The sequence below is a fragment of the Spinacia oleracea genome, chromosome 6, assembly GCF_020520425.1.
Source record: "Spinacia oleracea cultivar Varoflay chromosome 6, BTI_SOV_V1, whole genome shotgun sequence".
Taxonomy (NCBI): domain Eukaryota; kingdom Viridiplantae; phylum Streptophyta; class Magnoliopsida; order Caryophyllales; family Amaranthaceae; genus Spinacia; species Spinacia oleracea.
The window spans coordinates 140546251-140569370 of NC_079492.1; the positions used below are offsets into that span (position 1 = coordinate 140546251).

Here is a 23120-nt window from a genome sequence, read left to right on the forward strand (position 1 = left end):
ATGGCATCAGAATTTCATCATAGTTCGTCCTCATCATTGACGGAATCAAGTGAGTTTTCTTATTATTGTGTCTGATTTGTTAACGTTCTGAATAATCGCTATAAATGTTCTGCATTTGTAATCCAATGTTCTATGTACATATTATACATGTTCTGAATTGTTTTTTAATTCTTTTTTTGATCATGTTGTGAATAATGTTCACCTCTAATGAACTGCAAGTTGTAAATTGTTTTTGATGATGTGAATGATTGCATTATATCTTCTGCATAGTCGTTTAAATTGTTTTGAGTAATACTTGCTTCAAGGGTTTTGTATAGTTCTCTATTTTCCTGTCACATTCTTTCTGATGTTCTGAATTATTCTTACATTGTTCTCCACTTTTAACCCAATGTTCTATGTAAACTTTATACATGTTCTGAATTATTTTTTTGTTATTTTTTTCTAGATTCTGTTGTGGATAATGAACAATATGCAAGTTGTTCTAATTCAAATGTGGTTGTTACTCCTGAAGTAATTCCTATATTAAGTCCAGGGTGAACGAGAGAATGGATTCCATGTTGTTCTGATGAGTTAAAACCTGTTGTAGGGATGAAATTTATGAGTGTCGAAGAGGGTATTTCATTTTATAAAGCATATTCAAAAGCTGCTGGTTTTGTGATGAGGAAATCTACTGCTACAAAAAGGAAGGCACTAGACGTTATTGCTTTTCAGTATTGTTTATGCAACAAGGCTGGTTTCAAAGAAAAAGCAATAGTTAAGGTTGGAGGCATGCCAAATGTTAAAAAAGGGGAAGGTAATGAAGATAAAGTACCTATACCTCGAAGAAGGCTAGTTACTCGTGTTGGTTGCAAGGCTCGGATGGTCATGAAGTATAAAAATGAAGGTTTTTATGTGGTGACTGAATTCCGAGAGCCACATGTTCATCCTCTTTACACCCCGGGTTGTCTAAAATTTCAGAAAGCGGGTAGGAAAATGAATATTCTTCATAAGAAGATGATTATTGATAATTCGAAGGTGAACATTGGTCCGGTTAAGACTTTTAGATTGATGAAGGAGTTAGTTGGATCGTATGATAACGTTGGTGCATCCAAGCAAGATTTCAAAAAATTTCATAGAGATTTGAAGGCTTACATTGAAGGATCGGATGCCCAAATGTTTGTGAATAACTTTCAGAACAAGAAGTTGTTATGGAGTGCATTTTTCTTTGACTATGAGGTGGATGAAGACGAGCAACTTTGTAAAGCTTTTTGGGCATATCCTATATGTAGAAAGAATTATGAACTCTTTGGTGATATGGTTTCTTTTGACACCACATTTCAAACAAATAGGTAATTTCTTGTCATGTTCTAAATTCATCTAAATTTTGTTCTACATAATATTCATGATGTTCTAAGTTAAAATCTGCATGTTTTAAACATTACTCATCAAGTTCTGAATGCATGGTTATCTTGTTCTAATAACTGTACATATGTTCTAAATATTATTCAGCATGTTCTATATAACTATTCATATGTTCTGAACATTATACTGAATGTTCTGAAATTTGTTTTTAGGTATAATATGATATTTGGCCCATTTACTGGAGTTGATCACCACAAGAAGTGTGTTACTTTTGGTGTTGCTTTAATAGCCCATGAGGACATCGTGTCTTTTGAGTGGGTTTTTAGAACTTTCCTCAAGGCAATGGGAGGTAATGAGCCAGCTTGTTTGATTACGGATGAAGATCCGGCAATGAAAATAGCTATTCCTAAAGTGTTTCAGACCGCTGAGCATAGGTTTTGTATGTGGCATATAATGAAAAAAATGCCTGAGAAAGTCGGCCGTCAGATTACGCAAGATACCCTGTTTCTTAATAAAATTTGCAAATGTGTTTGGAGTGAAGAGATTGAGCCAACAGAATTTGAAGAGAAATGGGGAAAGGTTCTTGCTGAGTTCAAGCTTCAAGACCATGAGTGGTTGAAGCAGTTGTATGAGAAGCGTCAAATGTGGATCCCAGCATACTTTAGAGATTCGTTTCTATGTGGTATCATGAGGACTACATCAAGGTCAGAGAGTGAGAACAATTTTTATACAAAGTTTACCAATCCCCATCTCACTCTAGTAGAGTTTTACATGAGATTTGAGAGTGCATTGGATGCTCAAAGACATACTCAAGGTCAATTTGACAATGATTCTAAACACAAGCATCCAGAATGTAAGACTTCCTTTGCATTAGAGAAACATGCTTCTAAAATCTACACTGTTTCAGTCTTTTATGATTTTCAAGAGGAGCTCGAGATTGGTTGCTTTCACTGTGGACTTGAGGAGTACAAGAAAGAAAATGGGTTTGAAATCTTTACCATTAGAGAAGGATGTAGAATAAGAAAGTTCGATGTTAGTTTTAACCCGGCTAACCTAGATAGTAAGTGTATGTGCAAGATGTTTGAGAGGTTAGGGATTCCTTGTAGGCACATGGTTTGGGTGTGGAAGGCAAAGATGATTGAGTATATTCCTGATGCTTATGTGCTAAATAGGTGGACTAGTTTGGCAACTAAAACGCCAATTTTTGATTTAGAAGGAAATATCTTGGAGGCATGTGTTGACTTTGTTGATTGTAAAAGAATGTTAAATGAGTTATGGTCAGAAATTCACACATGTGTGAGTTTGGCTCAGGGTAATGAAGAAGATCTTACTGATCTTGTGAAGAATTTAAAAGGTTTAAGGTTAAACTTGGAAGCTAAGAAGAGTTCTAACAATCATGAAAACAATGGTTCTCCTAGCAAAGCAACAGACATCGAGCTACTGATTGGAGCTACCCTTCCTACTGAAATTGTGGTTAAGCCGCCTAAAATTTCAAAGAACAAAGGCACGGGGGTTCATGTTCCAGGTACAGGTAGTGACAAACGATTGAAAGGTGACAAGGAAAAGGCAATTGAGCAAAGCCAAAAGAAGAAAAGGTTATGTAGAGGTTGTGGAGAGCTTGGTTACCATGATATCCGGAATTGCCCACATAAAGTGAAAGAAAATTGTAAGTTATAAGTTTTTATAACATGGTTTGGATGTAAAAAATTCTATTACCTTGATGTTCTGAATAAATTATCATATATTCTAATTAATATACATGATGTTCTAAACTTATCACTATATGTTTTAGGGAATTCTGCATTCTGTTCTACACAATATTCATATTGTTCTAACCAATCTATATCATGTACTACACTTAAAACTGCATGTTCCAGGAAACTGTGCACTATGTTCTACACAATATACATAATGTTCTAAACTATAGAATTATAATGTTTTAATTTCAATGATGCTTTTTATTCATTATTTAGTTCCCTTGACACAATTTGTTTTGTTTTTTTTTTCCAGAATTGTCATTAAAAGCTTCTCGCCAAAGAATACACAATTTCATCATTCACCATCTCCACATAGATCCTCTCACTTTTTGAAGTGTTATTTTTTTATAGTTTATTTTTTTTGTGTTACGTTTTTGGACATTGTCATATTTTCCATGAACAATGTATATCTATATAGTTTTTTCATGGCTCTGAAAAATATACTTTATGTTCCTTTTGCTTAACTATTGTTTTCAACAATTAAAAGGTATCCCCATGCATCAGCGATATTGTTGATATTATTATTTTCGCCCGCATGACTTCTCATTTTAGCTTATCGTTGTACAAAAGTTCACTTCATTCATCTACAATACAAACACTAAACCAAATTTTAAGAAATAAAGTTAAAAGTTCGATGTTATGAGTAAGTAAAGTAATTGTTCTAATTCAACTAAGTAAATGTTCTGAATTCAAAGAGACAAAGTTCTTAATTTAAAAAGTTCTTAGTTCTTAAAAAAGTTAAAAGTTAGTGCACAAAATGTAAATGCTCTAAGTCAACTTACCATACGTTTTGAAATAACATAGTATTTGTTCCGAATCACGTTCAACAAGAAAGGATTACAAATTATTGGAATATATTTTATTTGTTTAATAGACTTGTTTCTATTTGCATTAATTAAATCAAGGATAACAACAAATTATGAAACAAAGTCATTGCATTGAATATTTAGTTTGACAATACTAAATATCGATAATACTAAATTTTGATAATGCTAATTCTCACATTTTTCAACTAATTATGCTAATACTCATAGTATTTATAATACTAACAAGAAATTCACATAAATGTTCTAACCACTTCAGAAATATGTTCTAACAAGAAAGCCAAAAATTCTAAGCATTTAAGCTACATCTTCAACACAACCTATTTATAACAAGTACGAAATTTGATGCTACATGTAAGCTACATGTTTCTAGCATTGATCTACAACTAGCTATTACAATTTCCTCAAATTTTGTTTTCTAGTGCCCATGTTCTTGATTTTGAAATCATTGTATGATGTTCATCATTCTCTTTGTGCGCCAATAACTTTCCACAATATTCAACTCTCAATCTCTTCATTTGCTCAAACTGCAATGACATCAATTTGAAGGTTAGAACAAAAAAATAGATGTTAAATACACTTTGTTTTAAGCATTTAATCCAATTGTTCTAATAACTAACCCTATATGTTCTAACAAATTCAATAATATGTTCTAAATATTTTCTGAACTCATTTAATATAAGTTCTAACAATCAATACACTTTGTTCTAAGCATTTCATCTAATTGTACTAATAATTAATCCTACATGTTCTAACCTGTTACGGTATATGTTCTAACAAGTTGAACATGTTCTGTATCAACAAGTATATGTTCTAACTAGTTAAGGAACATGTTCTGTATAACCAAGTATATGTTTTGAGTGTATTCCAATGTTCTAAACTCATGAGGCTTAGCATTAAATTTAAATTTTAAACACTTACGTTGTCTTTTTCCAGTCCCGGATTCCATTCCTTTGCACTCTCTCCATAATAAGTTTCCATGTGCTTCAGCAAAAACACTCCACAATCATCATAATTGGCGTTGCTTTTCCATTTCATATTCAGGTTTCTTGTTTTGAAATCAGTTACAGAACTTTTGTTTCCTACATTGTGTCTTGCAAAATAATATTCCGCGAAGCCTTTCAACTGTGAAATTGTCAAAGTGAGAAACATTATTTTTTCTGAAGTTTAGGAATATGTTCTGAATTTGTAGCACAATGTTCTAAATATTCTTTCTATATGTTCTGAATTTGGAAAATTTTGTTCTGACAATAATTAGTTAGTTAAAATCTATGTCATCACTTTAACACAGATTTAGATAGAAAGCGTACCATATTTCTTGGTTCATTCTTGTATTTTCCCAAATACGTCATAGGGGGTGTAATGCATTGGTTGTCAATCACGTCCAAACTTCCATTCATGAAGTTAATGCACAATAGATAGTAATGACCACCATTAACTATCGGAAAAAACACCTGAAAATTTAATGTTTAGAGTTATGTTGCTGTTTGTGAAAGTAGTATAATATTACGTCAACACTGTCACACATAATTAGAATCATACCAATTGAACTCTTTGCAAGCTTGTTACTTTAGCATGTGCTAGTTCTTCATCCATTCTTTTAAACAAAGCAGGATATCTTTCACTGAACTTGATACTCGAAAGAAAGTACTTATCTTTGCATAAGATGAGCTGAAAATGTTTAAATATTTGTCAAAAAAAAGTGCTACTCGAATTTTAATTTAGACATCATTTTATATGTATTAACTTACATATGGCTTTGTGCTGAAGAAAAATCTACTTTCTGTTCCTACACCCCGCCTTCTGTTTTCAACATTTAAAAGGTATGCCCATGCATCAGCTATATTGTTGAGCATATGATTTTCGCCCGCAAGACTTTTCATTTCTTCTCTTGTGATTTTGTTTAGCTTATCGTTGTACAAAAGCTCACTTCATTCAACAAAAACACAAATATTATATCAATTTTTGAGAAATAAAATTAAAAGTTAGATGTTCTGAATCAGGAAAGTAATTGTTCTAATTCAACTAGGTAAATGTTTTGAATTCACAAAGATAAAGTTCTGAATTCAAAAACTATGGAATGTACAAAATGTGAATGTTCTGACTTAACTTAGTAATTGTTCTAATTCAACTAGGTAAATGTTCTGAATTCACAAAGATAAAGTTCTGACTTAACATAGTAATTGTTCTAATTCAACTAGGTAAATGTTCTGAATTCACAAAGATAAAGTTCTGACTTCACACATATAAAGTTCTGAATTCACAAAGATAAACTTCTGAATTCAAATAATATATAAAATCTTAATAATGAAAGTGAAAATTTATAACTTACTCAATTGGTCCTTCAGCAAATGCATAATCAGCCATCCTTCTTTTAGCAACATTTACTCTCTTGAACGCTGCATCATGTTTGACCATGAAAGGCGATCTTAAATATTGCGGGAGCTTCTCAATGCATCTTTGACTCTTTCTACTTTCATCATTTCCCCTGTACAAATTATCACACAAATATATACTAAAATCAAAGTTCTAAATCATAACACTTTGTGTTCTAAAAAACATTAAGCATTCGAATCTTTAAACAATTCTGAAAATAATAATTGTTCTAATCCATCAAAATACCAAAATACAATTATTTCATTGTTTCACGGTTTTTCCAAAATAGGAATTACAATAAATTATGTGTAATTACCCCTCCTGCTCATCTATTTTCTGTTTTGGCTCCTCATATTTTGGCGAACCAGCTTGCTTTCCATCAATATCTAAACCAGTTGGTGTTTTAGTAGTTTCTGTTCCATTTGCTGATCATTGTTACCCAAAGTAGCCTCTGTTGGAACAACATCAGACGCTCTTTCCTTAGGGTCATCATCTTTACCCGAACTTGGCTTGTTTGTTGCATTTTCTGTGTCTGTTTGTTCTTGGCTTTTGACATTGTTTGCTGCATTTTCCAAGGATTTTTGAACTCCAAGTGCCAGATCCTAGTCCAAATCCAAATCCATATTTTCAAACGATTCAGCACTGTCGAGAGAAATCACTTCTGTTGGCTTTAATGCAGATGAAGATGGAATATCACTAAGGATCACTGGTGATTCTGATTCTGGAACAAAGATGTGTGTCGTTGTTGTAGCAAATGGGAGGGGTTGCTCTTCTTCTTCATCGGTTTGGCTTTGGGTCAACAATTTGAAGCCTAATATATCAGATTCATCTCTTGCCTTCTTTTTCTTTTTTGTTGGACGTGGCTTGACAAATTTCTTACTCATACCTATTCTCTCTTGGTAATCTTCCCATGCCTTAGCCATTACCACGTCCAATTCCTCAATGAATCCAGGTTCATCAAACATTTGTTTGTCCTGGCTAAGAACTGAAGGACTCTTGACTTTTTCTTGTGCTTCGGGCAGAATTGGCTCAGTTGGCTTATTTGTGTACTTGCTCCAAATATTATCGACCAGCCTTTTCAGTTCCTCTGCTGTATCGCCTTCTTTGAAAAGGTCAGATGCTTTATCTACCATAACATACATCTCGTTGATATTTGAAGCCAGTGCCTTAGCCAAATCCCCAAATTTGTCCAGAAAGCCCTTCATTCAAGTAAAACAGATTCATCAATTAGATATATGTTCTAAGAATTAAGTCTATTTGTTCTAAATATTCTATAATATGTTCTAAGGAATGTATTCAATGTTCGGAACTGTACTAAAACTATTTTTTGAATTCATTTAATATAAGTTCCAACAACCAATACACTTTGTTCTAAGTATTTCATCTAATTGTTCTAATAATTAAACCTACATGTTCTAACCTGTTATTGTATATGTTCTAACTAGTTAAGTAATATGTTGTAAGTATTTAATCCAAATGTTCTATTAATTACTCCTATATGTTCTAACATGTTACTGTATATGTTCTAAATTACCAATTACCATCAATCAAGGGTGAGAAAAATGGAAAATACAAAATCTCATAGACGGCAATGCATTCTAGAATCATAACCAGAGACTATCTTGTTCTATGGTAAAACAATTATGTTGGAATCACCAAACAATATGTTCTAACTAGTTAAGTAATATGTTCTGAATATTCTAACCATGTGTACTAACTTGCATGGTAAGTATTTAAATTCTATGTTTCCAGTTACTTACCATAATGTTGTAGGATGAAGTTGATGAGCCTGCTTGCAAGTGAGGATCTTTCTGGTATATGTGTTCTTCAACTTGTTCTTCTAGTAATCCTTCATAAGCTATTCTTTTGAGCACAACCCCCTTTCCAAAGCCCCTCTTGTTTTCAATCTTCATTCTTTCTTCTATCCTCTCACTGTTCCAGACTGAAAGGAGAGGGAACTCTCTTGGTTGCACAATCTTCTCCCTTTGCAACCGGTCAAAATATGTAATCTGTATAGAGTTTGAATATTTATAAATATTTTGCTTCAAGTAATTAAGACATAAGCAATTACAAAACTCTTTGCTAAAAGCAGAGCGACTTTCAAAACAAAGAAGGGCAACTTTTAATCCTAATCTGTAATAATCAAGCAAGTTTAAGACTTTAAGATCAAACTAGCAAATTCATAGGCTATTTCAATTAAGTAAATGTTTCATTGTAGATTGATATTCTACCAATTAAAATTATATGTTCTAACAACTTTATCAATATGTTCTAACAACTTAATCAATATGTTCTAACAAAATTATTTAACATGTTCTAACCTATTGAGGAATATGTTCTGCAACTTAAGATATATATTCTAAGCAAAAAAAGAATATGTTCTAAACATTTAAGTATGTGTTCTAACCAGTTAACATAATTGTTCTATACTTTTAAACTATATGTTATGGGCAGTGTACATACCAGTAAGAAAGGCAATGGTCCAGTGAAATAAGCATTTCCTCCTTTCCATTTTTCAGCAGTTATCTTCATATTTACAAAAGTGTAATGGCACCAGTCTAATTCATGAATTTTCTGTATGTCCATGCAGCTATACAGAAACTTGTATGCCACTTCCGGTCTTGATGTTGAGCATATACAAGTATTCACTACACACACCACGAAATGCCATAAAAATTCATCACACAAGTCTTTTTCACATAACTCATTCAACCTATCTAATACTTTTGACAGGTATGGACTTCCACTTTCCATGTTAAAGAATCCCCTCCATGTTCTCAGAAATGAAACCCATTCTTCATCTTCTTCCTTCTTCGGTTCCACTATTTTCCTTCCTCCTATTGGAAGCCCGTACACAAGGTGTATGTCTTTCAACTGAATATCTATTTCTTCTTTATTATCCATCACCAAATTAACTCTGTTGGCGTCTAAGCTTGTTACAAGTTCAGCAGAAAACGCAGACTTATGGGCACCAATATCTAAATCAAGGAAGGCACCAAAGCCTATTTTCCTAATGGCAGCTCTGTGTTGTCTCGGAATTTTAGGAATAAGTGCCATGAACCAATTTGGTGGTATTCTTTGGACCAAAAGTCTAGCCTTTTTCTTCTCCACCGGTTTTGATTTGTTATCCACTTCTACACAGTCTTTTGATCCCGAGTGCACAACAACTGCAGACTTGTGCTTCTTGACATCTCTAACAACAATTTCATTCCCTTGTTTCCTTTTTGCAATATGTTTCCTTCTTTTGTCATTCTTCTGATTCACTTCCTCTTGTTCTTTGTTTACATTGGCATTGGTTTCTTCATTGATGATAGGTTCAGTTTCTGCATTGGTTTGAGTTTCGGTTTCCCTGCAACACATGAAACAAATTAACTTAATGTTATAAATATGTTTATATGTTCTAACAATTGAATTTATATGTTCTAACAAGTGAATCTATATGTTCTGTACGTTATTCTTATATGTTCTAATCAGTTAAGCTAAATGTTCTAAGCAGTTAAGCTATATGTTCTAGCACAGTGAGAGGTGATGTTTAGAATTTATTTTGGATTAAACCTTGAAAACTACTTAAGTCATAGAACTACAAAACAAAACAACAATATAGGAACATCGCAACATGAACACAGATTATAACTATTATTAGAATCTTAAAAACCATTTTGGGAATGGGTATGGTACAAATTATATATAAAAAACATAGAAAAGTTTAGTAGGTCCCAGCTTATTGCATATTGATACACATGAATACCAATCTTTGGACAAAAATCAGATACATTCAACATACATATTATTGATTCAAGTCTAATTAATCTACTTGTTTTCTATTTGAGAGATTATGTTTTGTCTTAAACCTGACAGTCTCTTTCCGTCCTTTAGTGAGATTAGACTCTTGTTCTTGGTTTCCATTATCATTGCTTTTTTCATTGGTGTTAACTTCAGTTTCTTGATTGGTGTGATCTTCGGGATCCCTGCAATATATGAAACAAAATTAGTTCTTTTTTAAATAGGTATAAATATTTGAACAATTGAATTTATATGTTCTAATAAGTGAACCTATATGTTCTGTAAATTGTTCCATATGTTCTAATCAATTAAGCTAGGTGTTCTAATAAGTCTTTCAACCTAGTACGGGATTGTCATTTTGTTGTCATGTCACATGAATACCAATCTTTGGACAAAAATTAGATACATTCAACATACACGTTATTGATTTCAAGTCTAATTAATCTACCAGTTTTCTATTTGAGAGATTATGTTTTGTCTTAAACCTGACAGTCTCTTTCCGTCCTTGAGTGAGATCAGACTCTTGTTCTTGGTTTCCATTATCATTGCTTTTTTCATTGGTGTTAACTTCAGTTTCTTGATTGGTGTGATGTTCGGGATCCCTGCAACATATGAAACAAAATTAGTTCTTTTTTAAATAGGTATAAATATTTTAACAATTGAATTTATATGTTCTAATAAGTGACCCTATATGTTCTGTAAATTGATTTGGGAATCTTCTGCACAAATCAATCTTCTGCACAAATCAATCTCCCATGGTACTATAGCAAAGTGGTAAATCCTGTTTGCTAACCCCATGGTACTATATGCTCTCTTTCCAAATAGTTGTCAATCAACATTGTTTCAGACAATTGGACATGCATTTAACCTTGTCTATTATCAAGGTTACCAATTAACATACATCATCAACAAGAAAATTCTCAGCCAATTCACTTCAACATAAAACTACTTTACATTCCTCAAACTTATCATTTTGTATCCGCTACAGTTATCCCATGCTTAGCAAGAAAATTCATTTCCCTTGACAGAAATTCTCTAAAATATAGCATCCTCATATACCTATTCATTTTTTGTAAGACACTAGCAACATCATGGTTAGTGTAGTAGTCCCTGACTGCCTGATACCAGCTTGACAAAGACTGAGGAGATGTAGTAGGTTTTGACTCCTTTTGAGAGAAGAGATGAATTTATGAATATATGCGAGACCAAGGTTAGAATAGGGAAATGGAGTGAATATTAAAAAGGAATAAGCTGAAAGAGAGACAAGAAAATAGGAGATAGAACAACCATTTTGAAGGGAAAAGACAAAAAAATTGGGCAAAGACAGGGACCGAGTTGAGAAAATAGACGTCGAATAGCTTAAAATAAAATACTAATCACACACCTTGCAACAAGGCCAAAATTCAGCAACACAAGGAATGTACCTCCCAAAAACAATACTAAAATAGAAAATATGATGACTTAATACTCCTCAGCAACACAAAAACTTCAAAATCAAAGGTTATTTTTCATGAATCGAGATAGCTAAATAGGCCACAAGAAAGTGGGTAGAGGACCATAGCCAAGTTTATATTCATTTATCAAATTTGCAGCTTCTTCTTCAAATCTGGAAAACTGATATCCTAGTAATCCTACACATTATTCAATCGGGGATAACATCTCAATCTTATTACTATCAATCCTTGATGAACAAAGGAACAAAGAAGCACCTACAGTCCTTCATACACAGCCAGTCACAACTAGTAACATGCCTTCGTATAAATGGCTCACTCGCAACAAATTCGGCTCTATAAAACTAATGAAAATTGACTCTAATATTGCAACTAACAAATGGAGTGCCAAATATATTGGTAAGACTCTAATAATACCCCTAGGCTCAGCCTCTCCGCTCTATTTTGAGTCTTTCAACAATGCAGTATCATCACCGCCATAACAAAACCTCAAATCCATCATTATAACTACCGGGGAATCAACACCAAGCTTTTCTGATTAACAATGTTATAAATAAGTCAAGTTTGGAGCAATTAACTCCAACAAACAACAATATCAAAAGGAAAACTATGGCAATTAAACCACCCCATTATTCCTAAACATTGGATGATAGGAGCAATTAGAAAGCATTTGGAAACATTATGTAGATGAAAACATATAAATCAAGAAGTAAAACTTATATAGAAAAACAGTATTACTCAATATTATCATCAAACAAACATGATATATCTTCAACTAGAACAAGAAGCACCCAATTTCTATGATGTTCTACACAATGATCTATGATGTTCTACATTCTTAACCTTCATGTTCTAAAGTATTTAGAGTATAAAGTATTACTCTAAATTGTTCATGATGTCGTTCAGAAGTGATTGCGGGACAACTGGCTCCGTTTCTTTGGCGCGTTCATTCTTATTCCTTCTGTTTAAAATTTCAAATCAAAAATATCAAAAAATGTTGAAAATATCTTAAAATTCTCAAAATAATTCAAAAAATTACAAATTAATTTCTTTTAAAAAATACTGAAAATTCATTAAAAAATTTCAGAATAATATAGGATGGTGTTAATAAAAATTCATAAAAAATATCAACATCGCTAGAAACATACAAAAATTCGCAGACTAAAAATTACAAAAATAATTTCGAAAATTACGAAAAAAATTACAAAAATTACGGAATTAATAAATAAAATTCGCTACAATTAAAGCACCGAATTCTTACTCTTCAGTATCGACTGGATTTGTTGCTTGTTTGTCGTGTTTGTGTTTGCTGAAAATCGAAATTTAACAAAAATTATCTTCAATTAATGTATATATACTACGAACGAAGTTCGAAATTAGGTTACAAATTCGCTTACCTTCGTCGTTCGTATTGGTTTTGTACTCCAGTCATCTTCAATTGAAAAAATTAGGTTAAAATTAGAAAAAATTGTAGAAGGAGAGAAGAAATGTAGAACTATTGAACTCGAATTTACCTTAAATCTGCAATACACCGGCGGCGAAGGACGTTGATCGGCCGTTTTTGGAGCTGCGATGGCGGTTTTCGCGAGAGGAGAGAGAAAATCGTGAGGGAGAACAGAGAGAGTCTCGAACGGGAGAGAGAAAGAAGAGGAAAGGTTTTAGAGAGAGAAAGTGGGTGGGGTTTAGTGATAGAGACGTGGCTTTTGATGGGGAAGGTGGATGGGTTTGCTCACATTTAATCCTAGCCATTAGATTGAATCTAATCCTACGGATTAGATTCATTCTCATATAAAGTAGTATACTCACATAGGGACCTATTTTCACAGGATCTCTTCCCTATATATATATATATATATATATAGGGGAGGGATCCGGTGAAAATAGGTCCCTATGTGAGTATACTAGTATATATGAGAATGAATCTAATCCGTAGGATTAGATTCAATCTAAGGGCTAGGATTAAAACCAATTAATGGCAATATGTAAATAACCTTCCAACTACTAACATAATAAAACCCACGCCCCTTTCTCTCTCAAACTAATCTCAGTATTCACGCTCTCTCTCTACAAACGATTATCCTCCACCCTCTCTCTCACCATTTTCTCTCTCCTCCAGAAACAACCATTAAAGCTCTAGAGAACGGCGATCAAGCTCCAAAATCGCCGATTACTTACTGATTTAAGGTAAAGTCTCGCTTCATTGTTCTATATTTCTTCTCTTCTACTACAATTACCGCTAATTTTAACATAATTTTGTCAGTTGAAGATGAACGAAGGTGAATATTCAACAAATCAACCTGGAAAAAAAATACGAACGAAGAAGGTAAATGAAATACACAAAATTCAAACTATTTTCCTTGTTTTTAAACATTATTTTAGTTAATTTGTGATAAGTTTTGATTGTAAGGTAAAAATATAGAAAATTTGTAAGTATTTGAGTAGATTGAATGTTCTGATTGTAGTATTTGATGTTCTATTTGTTGTTTTATTTTTTCTGAATTTAGAATCAGTTTGTTCTGGATTTTTTTTGATCGATTTCTGAATCCAGAATCAGTTTGTTCTGAACTTTTGTGATTAATTTTTTAATTAATTGTTCATGTTTTTATTTTACTTTATTTGTGATCAGTTTTTGAATTTTTGAATTTTAGGTTATTAATTTCTGATTTTTCTAATCTTTAAATTAATTTGTTTTCTATATTTACTGATTTATGAAATAAACCATGATCTAAAACTTATAGTTACATGTTCTGAAATTTGAAACAGAGAAAATTCAAAGGACGTAAATGAGATTAAACATGCCAAAAATTCAGAGCTAAATCGAGCGCGTTGATAGTACAATTGTCGAAGAAGAAATCTGAAGGACATCATTGAAAAATGTTGGTAATATTTTATAATCTTAATTCTTTAGAACATGAAGGTTCAACATTTAGAACATAAAGGTTCATTGTTTAGAACAAAATTGTTTAATATTTAGAACATAGAAGTTACTTTTTAAAACATCAAAAATTAGGGATAGTGATGGTAATTTCGACATCTTATGATGTTCTAAAAGTAATAGTTATATGCTTTGCATTTTTTAACAGAGAACGTGAGAATAAATGCGCCAAACAACTATGAAAGATATCATGAGCAATATTGGGTAATATTTATGCTTTCAATACTTTAGAATGTGAAGGTTAAGAATGTAGAACATGAAAACTCATTGTTTAGAACAAAATTGTTTAATGTATAGAACATAAAAAATATTGGTAGAAACTAGATGTTATTTGACTACACTTACCATTTACTACATCAGGGAAGGTTCGGGCTAGAGTGAATGGAGTGGGGTGACTGGACGTCTGGACTACACTTACCATTATATGGCATAATGAATTTAGAACATGAAAGTTAAAATTAAGATCATGAAAGTTCACGATTTAGAACAAATATATTTAGTGGCTCATAGCGTCTATCGATCTTTTGGATCTTGGCAAAATTTTAACCTAATTCGAACTAATTCAAACTACTTTCTTTGTTTTTATACATTAATTGAAGTTATCTTTGTTAAATTTTGATTTTCAGCCAAAAAGAAATACTAAAAAACCACCAAAATATCTAGAAGATCCATGAGAGTAAGTATTCAATGCTTTAATTTTAGCGAAGTTTTTGTAATTATTTTCGAAATTTTTCGAAATTTATTTTTGTAATTATTTGTTCTGCAAATTTGTGGATGTTTCTAGCGATTTTGCTAATTTTTATGTTCCTTATATTTGATCGTTGTTGTAATTGTGGATGTTCCGATATGAATTTTTAGTATTTTGATAAGAATTTAATTTCTGATTTTCAGAATTAATTTGAGAATTTTAAGATATTTTTTCGATATCTTATGATGCTCTAAAACTAGTAGTTATATGCTCTGAATTTTAATGTTCACTGTAATTGCATATGTTCTGAACTATATTTGCATATGTTCTGAACTATATTTGCATATGTTCTGAACAATAAGTGCATGTGTTCTGAACTATAATTTTACACATTCATTGAATAGTTTAGTAACAAGTGGCTTCGTAACTTATCTTATTGTGAGCTTTGAGTGTAATTGTTGGTTCGGAGATTTCACTTTTGTTCCTCTCCATTTGTTACATTGAATTTGGAGACACAAAAGGCTCCCTTGGGGATGTAGTTGTGTAGTTTAGCTTTAGGTTTCTGTATAACTCCTACTTTGATTTATAACAGTGCATTGATTACCTCAGGGACACATATAGAGTAAAATGGACTAAGAGAAGTTCTTTCATGACCTGCATCTAATATTCAGTATACTAGAAGGCGCTTCAAGAGCTCGGTTTAGGAATGTGTCATATAGTTGAATTGAAAATGTAGTTGGTGGCCTGTTTCTCTGTTTTGAAAGTGTTTTTTATAAGCTTTGAACAAAAATTTCCAGCTTTGAACAACTAACTCATTTTTTCAGAACAAGAGATATTATGGCCGAATATTTTTACTACTCTATGTTAGGAAATGCTTGTCATAATATGTTGATTTTAGAGGTTGCCATGGGACAGGGATAAGCCCGGTTAGGGCGTTTTCCAGTTAACCTCGAAGCCGAGGTAGTTCAAGTCTGGAAATTAATGGACAAATTCATAATCAGTTGGTTCATGCCATAGGTTGGTTCTGGACTCGGTAGATATTAAAGTTTTAGGGTCTAGTCCTAATCTTGCTTATGTACTAAAGTATCATTACATATGTTCTAATCATTATTGTATATGTTCTAATTACAATAGCATATGTTCTAATTATTATTGAATATGTTCTAGTTATTATTGCAGATGTTCGTATCATTATTGCATATGTTTTAAAGGTTTATACGAAGTATATGGTATGGACTTTCATAGTTAGCTGCCCACACTTGTCGGGATTTATAGATTTTCACAGTATGCTTCTAAGCCTAATAAGGGAAATTGGAAAAGGCTTATGCTATATTATGATGTTGTTAACTAGTTGATAAGTTGGCTATTCTCTACTTTTTAGTGTATTAGGATAAGTATTTTTTATAAGAATTTAATTTCTGAATTTTTGAATTAATTTGAGAATTCAGAATTTTACTCTTTTTTTCTTCTTCTAATTTTCGATATTTTATGATGTTCTAAGAGTAATAGTTATATGTTAAACAGAGGAAATGAGAATAAACGCGCCAAAATAACGAAGAAAATTGTCCTGTCATCAATTATAAAGGACATCATGTGCAATATTTGGTAAAATTTTATACTCTCAGTACTTTAGAACATGAAGGTTAAGAATGTAGAACATGAAAGCTTACTGTTTAGAACAAAATTGTTTAATGATTAGAACATAAGTAATATTGGTAGATATAGATGTTATTTGACTACACTTACCATTTACTAGGGTAGGGGAGGTTTGAGCTGGAGTGACTGGACTACACTTACCATTATATGGCATAATGACATTAAAACATGAAAGTTAAATTAAGAAAATGAAATTTCATGGTTTAGAACAAATATATTTAGTGGCTCATAGTGTATGTCTTTTGGATCTAGGCAATGGTTAATACTAGTTGTGGCTCATGTTCTGACTTTACTAACCATTCAAACAATGTGGTCCGCTTATGAGATATGTGTAAGCTCTCATTCCTCTATCCACTTATATACGAATAATTCAAAAAGATCAGTCTTTCACATCTTATTTGACTAGGTGTAATATATGGCAGAGCAGGGGAGGTTTTGAGAGTAGGGTTGGGATAGGAGTAGGGGCTGGGAAGACTGAAAATAGACACGATGTTTTATATAACAAAATATATACGGATCTTAGTTTCCTAATTTAGTTTGTCCATAAACTATAAGAAGAGTTTTCAACAAGCCACATTTTAAAACATGGTAGAATACAAATAAGGTACATCAAAATATATATTGGTAGAATATTTGGGTAGAGTGAAAGGATATTTTTTTTTTAGTCCATTGCCTTTCTTACTGATGTGTACACTGCTTTGTAGAACATATAGCTTAACTTCTTAGAACATGTAGCTTAACTGATTAGAACATATAGAAATAATGTATAGAACATATAGCTTCACTTGTTAGAACATATAAATTCAATTGTTAGAACATATAGCTTCACTTGTTAGAACATATAAATTCAATTGTTAGAACATATAGCTTCTCTTTTTATAACATTAAGTTTCACCTTTTAGAACATTATTTTTTACAACGTATCACTAGTTTATAAAGTGATAAAACACCAGTGTCGGAGTCCATTTTTATTCCAATTATCGAAAAAACACTCTTAGCTGACATCCTTTCAAATATTGGGTAATATTTCATCATCTCAATTCTTTAGAATATGAAGGCTCGCTTTTAAAAACATTAAGTTCAACTTTTAGAACATAATTTTATACTGTTCTCTACATGTAGAAAAGCTATTATTTATGTATATTTTATGTTCTAAAATTCATAACAAGATGTTCTAAAACTAGAAATGTATGTTTCAATGTTCTCTTCTTGTATCAAATATATTCATGAATGTGCTTTAGGTCTGATTTTTGGCTTGTTTCTATGACAATTCAGGTCAGGTTAGCTATGTTGGGTTTTCATGTGCAAAATTATGGGCTAATATAGTTGTTGCATAGATTGGTGTTGTTCTTAAGTGGTTGCATGGCTGCTGGTGCATGCTATTTGTTTTGCAGGGAGGAATGTTGTGGGTGAGTCTAGGGTGGTATGATTCCTTTTATTGACTATATATTGGGCAACTGTTCTGCTATGTTTGGCTACTACTAGCAGTTTTGTGCATGTGGTGTTGTTACAAGTAACGGTTGTTAATGCTTGATGTTTTGGGACAATGCCTATTAGCTCAATTGGTAGAGCTTTGTGCGATTGCACAATGATGTAGGTTCGAATCCTATATAGGCAACTCTTTATATTCTGTTTATGATATTAATTAATTCTTCTATTTGATGATTCTTTACTTTTGAATCACTTATATTTACTTTTGGATTTGTTCTACTTACTTTAGAACATATGTATAAATTTTTAGAACATTAGCCTTGGTTTTTAGAACATAAAATCTAACTCTTGAACTAAAGGCAGTTGTTTGTAGAGAAACTAGTCAGGGGAGCAGGGAAGCATGACCGAGATGGCCAAGATGTATGACCAACATAATTCCTCATTGGCGGGGTCTGATAAGAAAGCACAGGGGTAACTGCTTGCGGGAAATCCGCAACATGACCTTTATGCATAGCATTTGACAACAAATTATCACGAGTTGTTGTCGATATATTCCAAAGAGGTGATGACAGAAGAATCATTGGAATTAAAACCGCTGATGGGGTGTCCTTGCCGGTGGCTATACTCTACCAACCTTTGATGCCCTAGCCCTAACAACGAAAAAAATTTCTATAAGATAAGCTAAGTTGATAGAGTTGCACTACCAAGCTTAAAAAATAAGATCATCAAGGACGAGGCTGATATTCTCGAGTCATGGGTGGGTGTTTAAGACACTTATCTTAGCTTGTGCTGGAGGGTAACTCTCTTGTAGGATCTATCCCTATAAGTATATTGGAGCTAAGTTGTGTGTTGTGAACAACCTATGTAGGATTTGAACCTACATCCATGTGCAATGGCACATTGCTCTACCATTTGAGCTAATAGGTTTTAACTAAATATTCAAGAAAATAATGATATTTATAGAAAATACAACAATTTGAATGTATGCAACAATATTTAGAACATATGCAACAATAATTAGAACATATGCAACAATATTTAGAACATATGCAACAATAATTAGAACATATGCAACATGCAACAATAATTAGAACATACGCAACTGGTTACCCTGCCAAATAAAATGGGATCAACCAGATTCATCATTTATCCATGCAATCATTAAGCCAGACTGTTGGCGAGCATTTTAGGGAGACAAGTCAAGAAGATTATAAATTGGGAGACCACATACATCATTGATCAACAGAAGGAAGAACCCGCACATTCTCAATGTTATAACCATATGATATGATCATAAATAATATAGATATGTTCAATTTCCTCCACTCTATGAAATTATTACAACTAAAGTGTAAACAGGGGGGTGACTATATCCATCATTCTCATAATCTTGTCACTATACATAACCCCCATCATTACAAAGTCCTATTGTGATTTGGGTCTTGCACCCAACACAAGTGATAACCCTTCTTCTAGCTAGTAACTTACACTTAGACTTCCTTAGTTTTTCCTTCTTTATTCAGCTTGGAAATATCATCAACCTTTGTCCTATGTTTCATCCTGAAACCCACTTATTGCATAAACAACATTGGAAAGCCACAATATCTTTTTCTTTCTTCTCGTAGTGACAAATTTCATAGTATTAAATCCAACAGTTGTAGTATATGTATAAGCTTTAGTAAAGTCAATACACTCATCAACACTCTTATATTTCATTCTTAGAGTAGCTTTATTTCATCCATTCTCTTATCCTGCAAGGGTAATGCTTGAGGAGTAATATAAACAATTGCATTAGAATAACTAGCACGTTATTCATTTTTAACAACTAATCTATAAAAAAAATTTAATATTAGTTCAGAACAAACATAAAAACCTTCATAAGAATCAGAACATAAGAAACTCTAATTCAGAACATAACCAACTCTAATTCAGAACCTAAGCAACTCTAATTCAGAACATATACACTACTAGTTTAGAACATAAGGAATGACAATTCATAATATAATTCCATCGACATAAATTAATAGGAATGGCAATTAATGGAATGTTGATAGTAATCATTATGGATTATAGGTTGAAGTTCCATATTTCAAACTAAGCAGATCATAACTCTACCTTGAATTATCAACCTATTATAATCAACATAAAATATGGAATCAAACAAAAAAAACCTAAGAACACGATACACAACTTTTCGGCAAACATGAATGCAAAATTAATTGAATTTTCATAACATCAAAGAAATCAAAATGAATTGAATAATAAACACGAAATATAGAAATTATTCAATCAAACTATCATCTGAACAATCAAATTAAGCACATGAATCATTAACTCAAGTTAATTAGCGGGATTACATAATTGAAAAGTAGACCCAAATTCGAAAGCATACCTTTAATTAAAACTAAAAATCACGAAATCTGGAAATTTTGGGGAAGATTATCGTTAATTCGGTGTTAAAATTGCATAAATTTAACCGAAATCAAAGGATTTGATGAAGATCAATGAAATTCCACAACTGCAATTTGGAGTGAAAGTTTAGAGAGAGAAAGAAGATGAAGCTGCTGCAAATTTGGAGAGAGAAAGGTCAGGCGTGAAAGTGGAAGGAAATTGGGGGTATATGTACTACAAAAATGCCATTACTATCCTAATATATCTCAGCGGTCAGATGCAAATCGATCTAAAGGCCTAGATTTATTCTTACATATGAAACTGTTCTCATATATATAGGGTGTTCTCACATGAGCTTTCTCCTATATATATATATATATATATATATATATATATATATATATATATATATATATATATATATATATATATATATATAGAGGAAGGCTCTCGTGAGAACACTTCCTTACGGTGAGAACACTTCCTTACGGTGAGAACACTTTTTATAATGGCATTTTTGTAATTTTTATAAACAAACAAACAATGTAATTGTTTTTCACGTTTTTTTTTTTCATTATTTCTGATTCTGATTTTCTGGCACTCTTTCTCTCTCTTCTATTCCTCTCTCTCTCTCTCCTATTCGAACACCACCACCAATCGCCGCCGCCGCTAGCCGCCGCCGCTGCTTACCTCTCATCGTTGCTTCTGCTTTCTTCTCGCCGCCGATTGCGCTCTCCTCTCGCCGTTCGCCGCTGGCCGTTGTAACTCGCTGCAATTTGAAATCCACGGTCGCCGCTCGCAGCAATCCGGTAAGTTAATGAAGGATTTTTCAATCGATTTCAATCAGCAAATTTCAATCTACGAGATTCGAGTATTGAATTGAGAAATCGATTTCGAAATCGATTGAAATCGATTTTGATTTTGTGAATTGAGAAATCGATTTTGAAATCGATTGAAATCGATTTTGATTTTGTGAATTGAGAAATCGATTTCAATTCAAAACTCGGACAAAATCGAACCAAAGTTTGAACGAAATCGCCGGTGTTCTTCCTAGCATTTCCGACGGCAGAAGCGGTGGCGGCAGCGGCGGAGTTGGAAGCGAGGGAGCCAGCGAAATGGAACAAAAAATCCGGCGAACTCGAACCAGTAATCCAGTGAAATCGATTTTTCTTAATCGATTCCTCGATCTATTTTTCAGTCGATTTCTCAATCGTTTTTTCAATCAATTTCGAATCGAAATCAGGTTTTCTCAATTCAGAAATTATAATCAATGTGAGTGTGATTTCTGATATGAAATTATAATCAGAAATTATAATCGAAATTCGTTTTTTCAGCCTTGTGCGGAACGTAATAAGACCAAGCCCATGGAGAATTTTTTTAGAGAAGAAATAGTTTTTAGAACAAATTTTTTAGAATAAATTTTTTAGAATAATTTTTTTTAGAGAAGAAATAATTTTAAAATAAATTTAGAACATGCTTGAATAATTTTAGAACACGCTTGAATAAATTTAGAACATGCTTGAAGAAATTTAAATTTAGAGCATGGTTGAACAAATTTAGAACATGGTTGAACAAATTTAGAACATGCTTGAATAAATTTAGAACATGCTTGAATAAATTTAGAACATGAGCTTACAAATTTAGAACATGGTTGAATAATTTTAGAACATGCTTGAATTAATCTAGAACATGAGGTAAAAAATTTAGAACATGAGTTTGAAAATTTAGAACATGGTTGAATAAATTTAGAACATGGTTAAATAAGTTTAGAACATGGTTGAATAAGTTTAGAACATGGTTGAATAAATTTAGAACATGAGTTTGAAAATTTAGAACATCGTTGAATAAATTTAGAACATGTTTGAATAAATTTAGAACATGCTTGAATAAATTCAGAACATGCTTAAATAAATTTAGAACATGAGCTTACAAATTTAGAACATGGTTGAATAATTTTAGAACATGCTTGAATTAATCTAGAACATGAGGTTAAAAATTTAGAACATGGTTGAATAATTTTAGAACATGCTTGAATTAATCTAGAACATGAGGTTAAAAATTTAGAACATGGTTGAATAAAATTAAAACATGCTTGAATAAATTTAGAACATCGTTGAATAAATTTAGAACATGAGTTTGAAAATTTAGAACATTGTTGAATAAATATAGAACATAGAGAGTGTAAAAGTGTTCTCACCATAAGAAGTGTTCTTACATAAGGAGGTGTTCTCACCGGATCCCTCCCCTATATATATATATATATATATATATATATATATATATATATATATATATAGGGGAGGGATCATGTGAAAATAGGTCCTTATGTGAGTACACTACTATATATGAGAATGAATTTAATCCTACGGATTAGATTCAATCTAATGGCTAGAATTATAACCGATTAATGGCAATAAGGTAAATAACCTCCCAACTACCAAACTAATAAAACCTACGTCCCTTTCTCTCTCCAAAACTAATCTCAAT

The 23120-nt window shown here is 32.2% G+C and overlaps 3 protein-coding genes across 3 annotated transcripts; 1 reads left to right on the forward strand and 2 right to left on the reverse strand.

The window, feature by feature from the left end:
• On the forward strand, nucleotides 1–3018 carry LOC110785218 (protein FAR1-RELATED SEQUENCE 5-like). The gene is made up of 3 exons (XM_056832859.1): nucleotides 1–49; nucleotides 587–1328; nucleotides 1554–3018. The coding sequence occupies exons 1-3, from the start codon at nucleotides 1–3 to the stop codon at nucleotides 3016–3018; spliced, it is 2256 nt and encodes a 751-aa protein (XP_056688837.1).
• Nucleotides 3019–6542: 3524 nt separating this feature from the next.
• On the reverse strand, nucleotides 6543–9658 carry LOC130463662 (uncharacterized). Its single transcript, XM_056832860.1, has 3 exons — nucleotides 8762–9658; nucleotides 8059–8307; nucleotides 6543–7497 (listed from the first exon to the last, which is right to left on the reverse strand). Exons 1-3 carry the CDS (start codon nucleotides 9656–9658, stop codon nucleotides 6901–6903), a joined length of 1743 nt encoding a protein of 580 aa, XP_056688838.1. The 3' UTR covers nucleotides 6543–6900.
• Nucleotides 9659–10024: 366 nt separating this feature from the next.
• On the reverse strand, nucleotides 10025–11389 carry LOC130464374 (uncharacterized). Its single transcript, XM_056833908.1, has 3 exons — nucleotides 11141–11389; nucleotides 10567–10683; nucleotides 10025–10266 (listed from the first exon to the last, which is right to left on the reverse strand). The coding sequence occupies exons 1-3, from the start codon at nucleotides 11146–11148 to the stop codon at nucleotides 10104–10106; spliced, it is 288 nt and encodes a 95-aa protein (XP_056689886.1). The 5' UTR covers nucleotides 11149–11389; the 3' UTR covers nucleotides 10025–10103.
• Between the last annotated feature and the right edge of the window lie 11731 nt (nucleotides 11390–23120).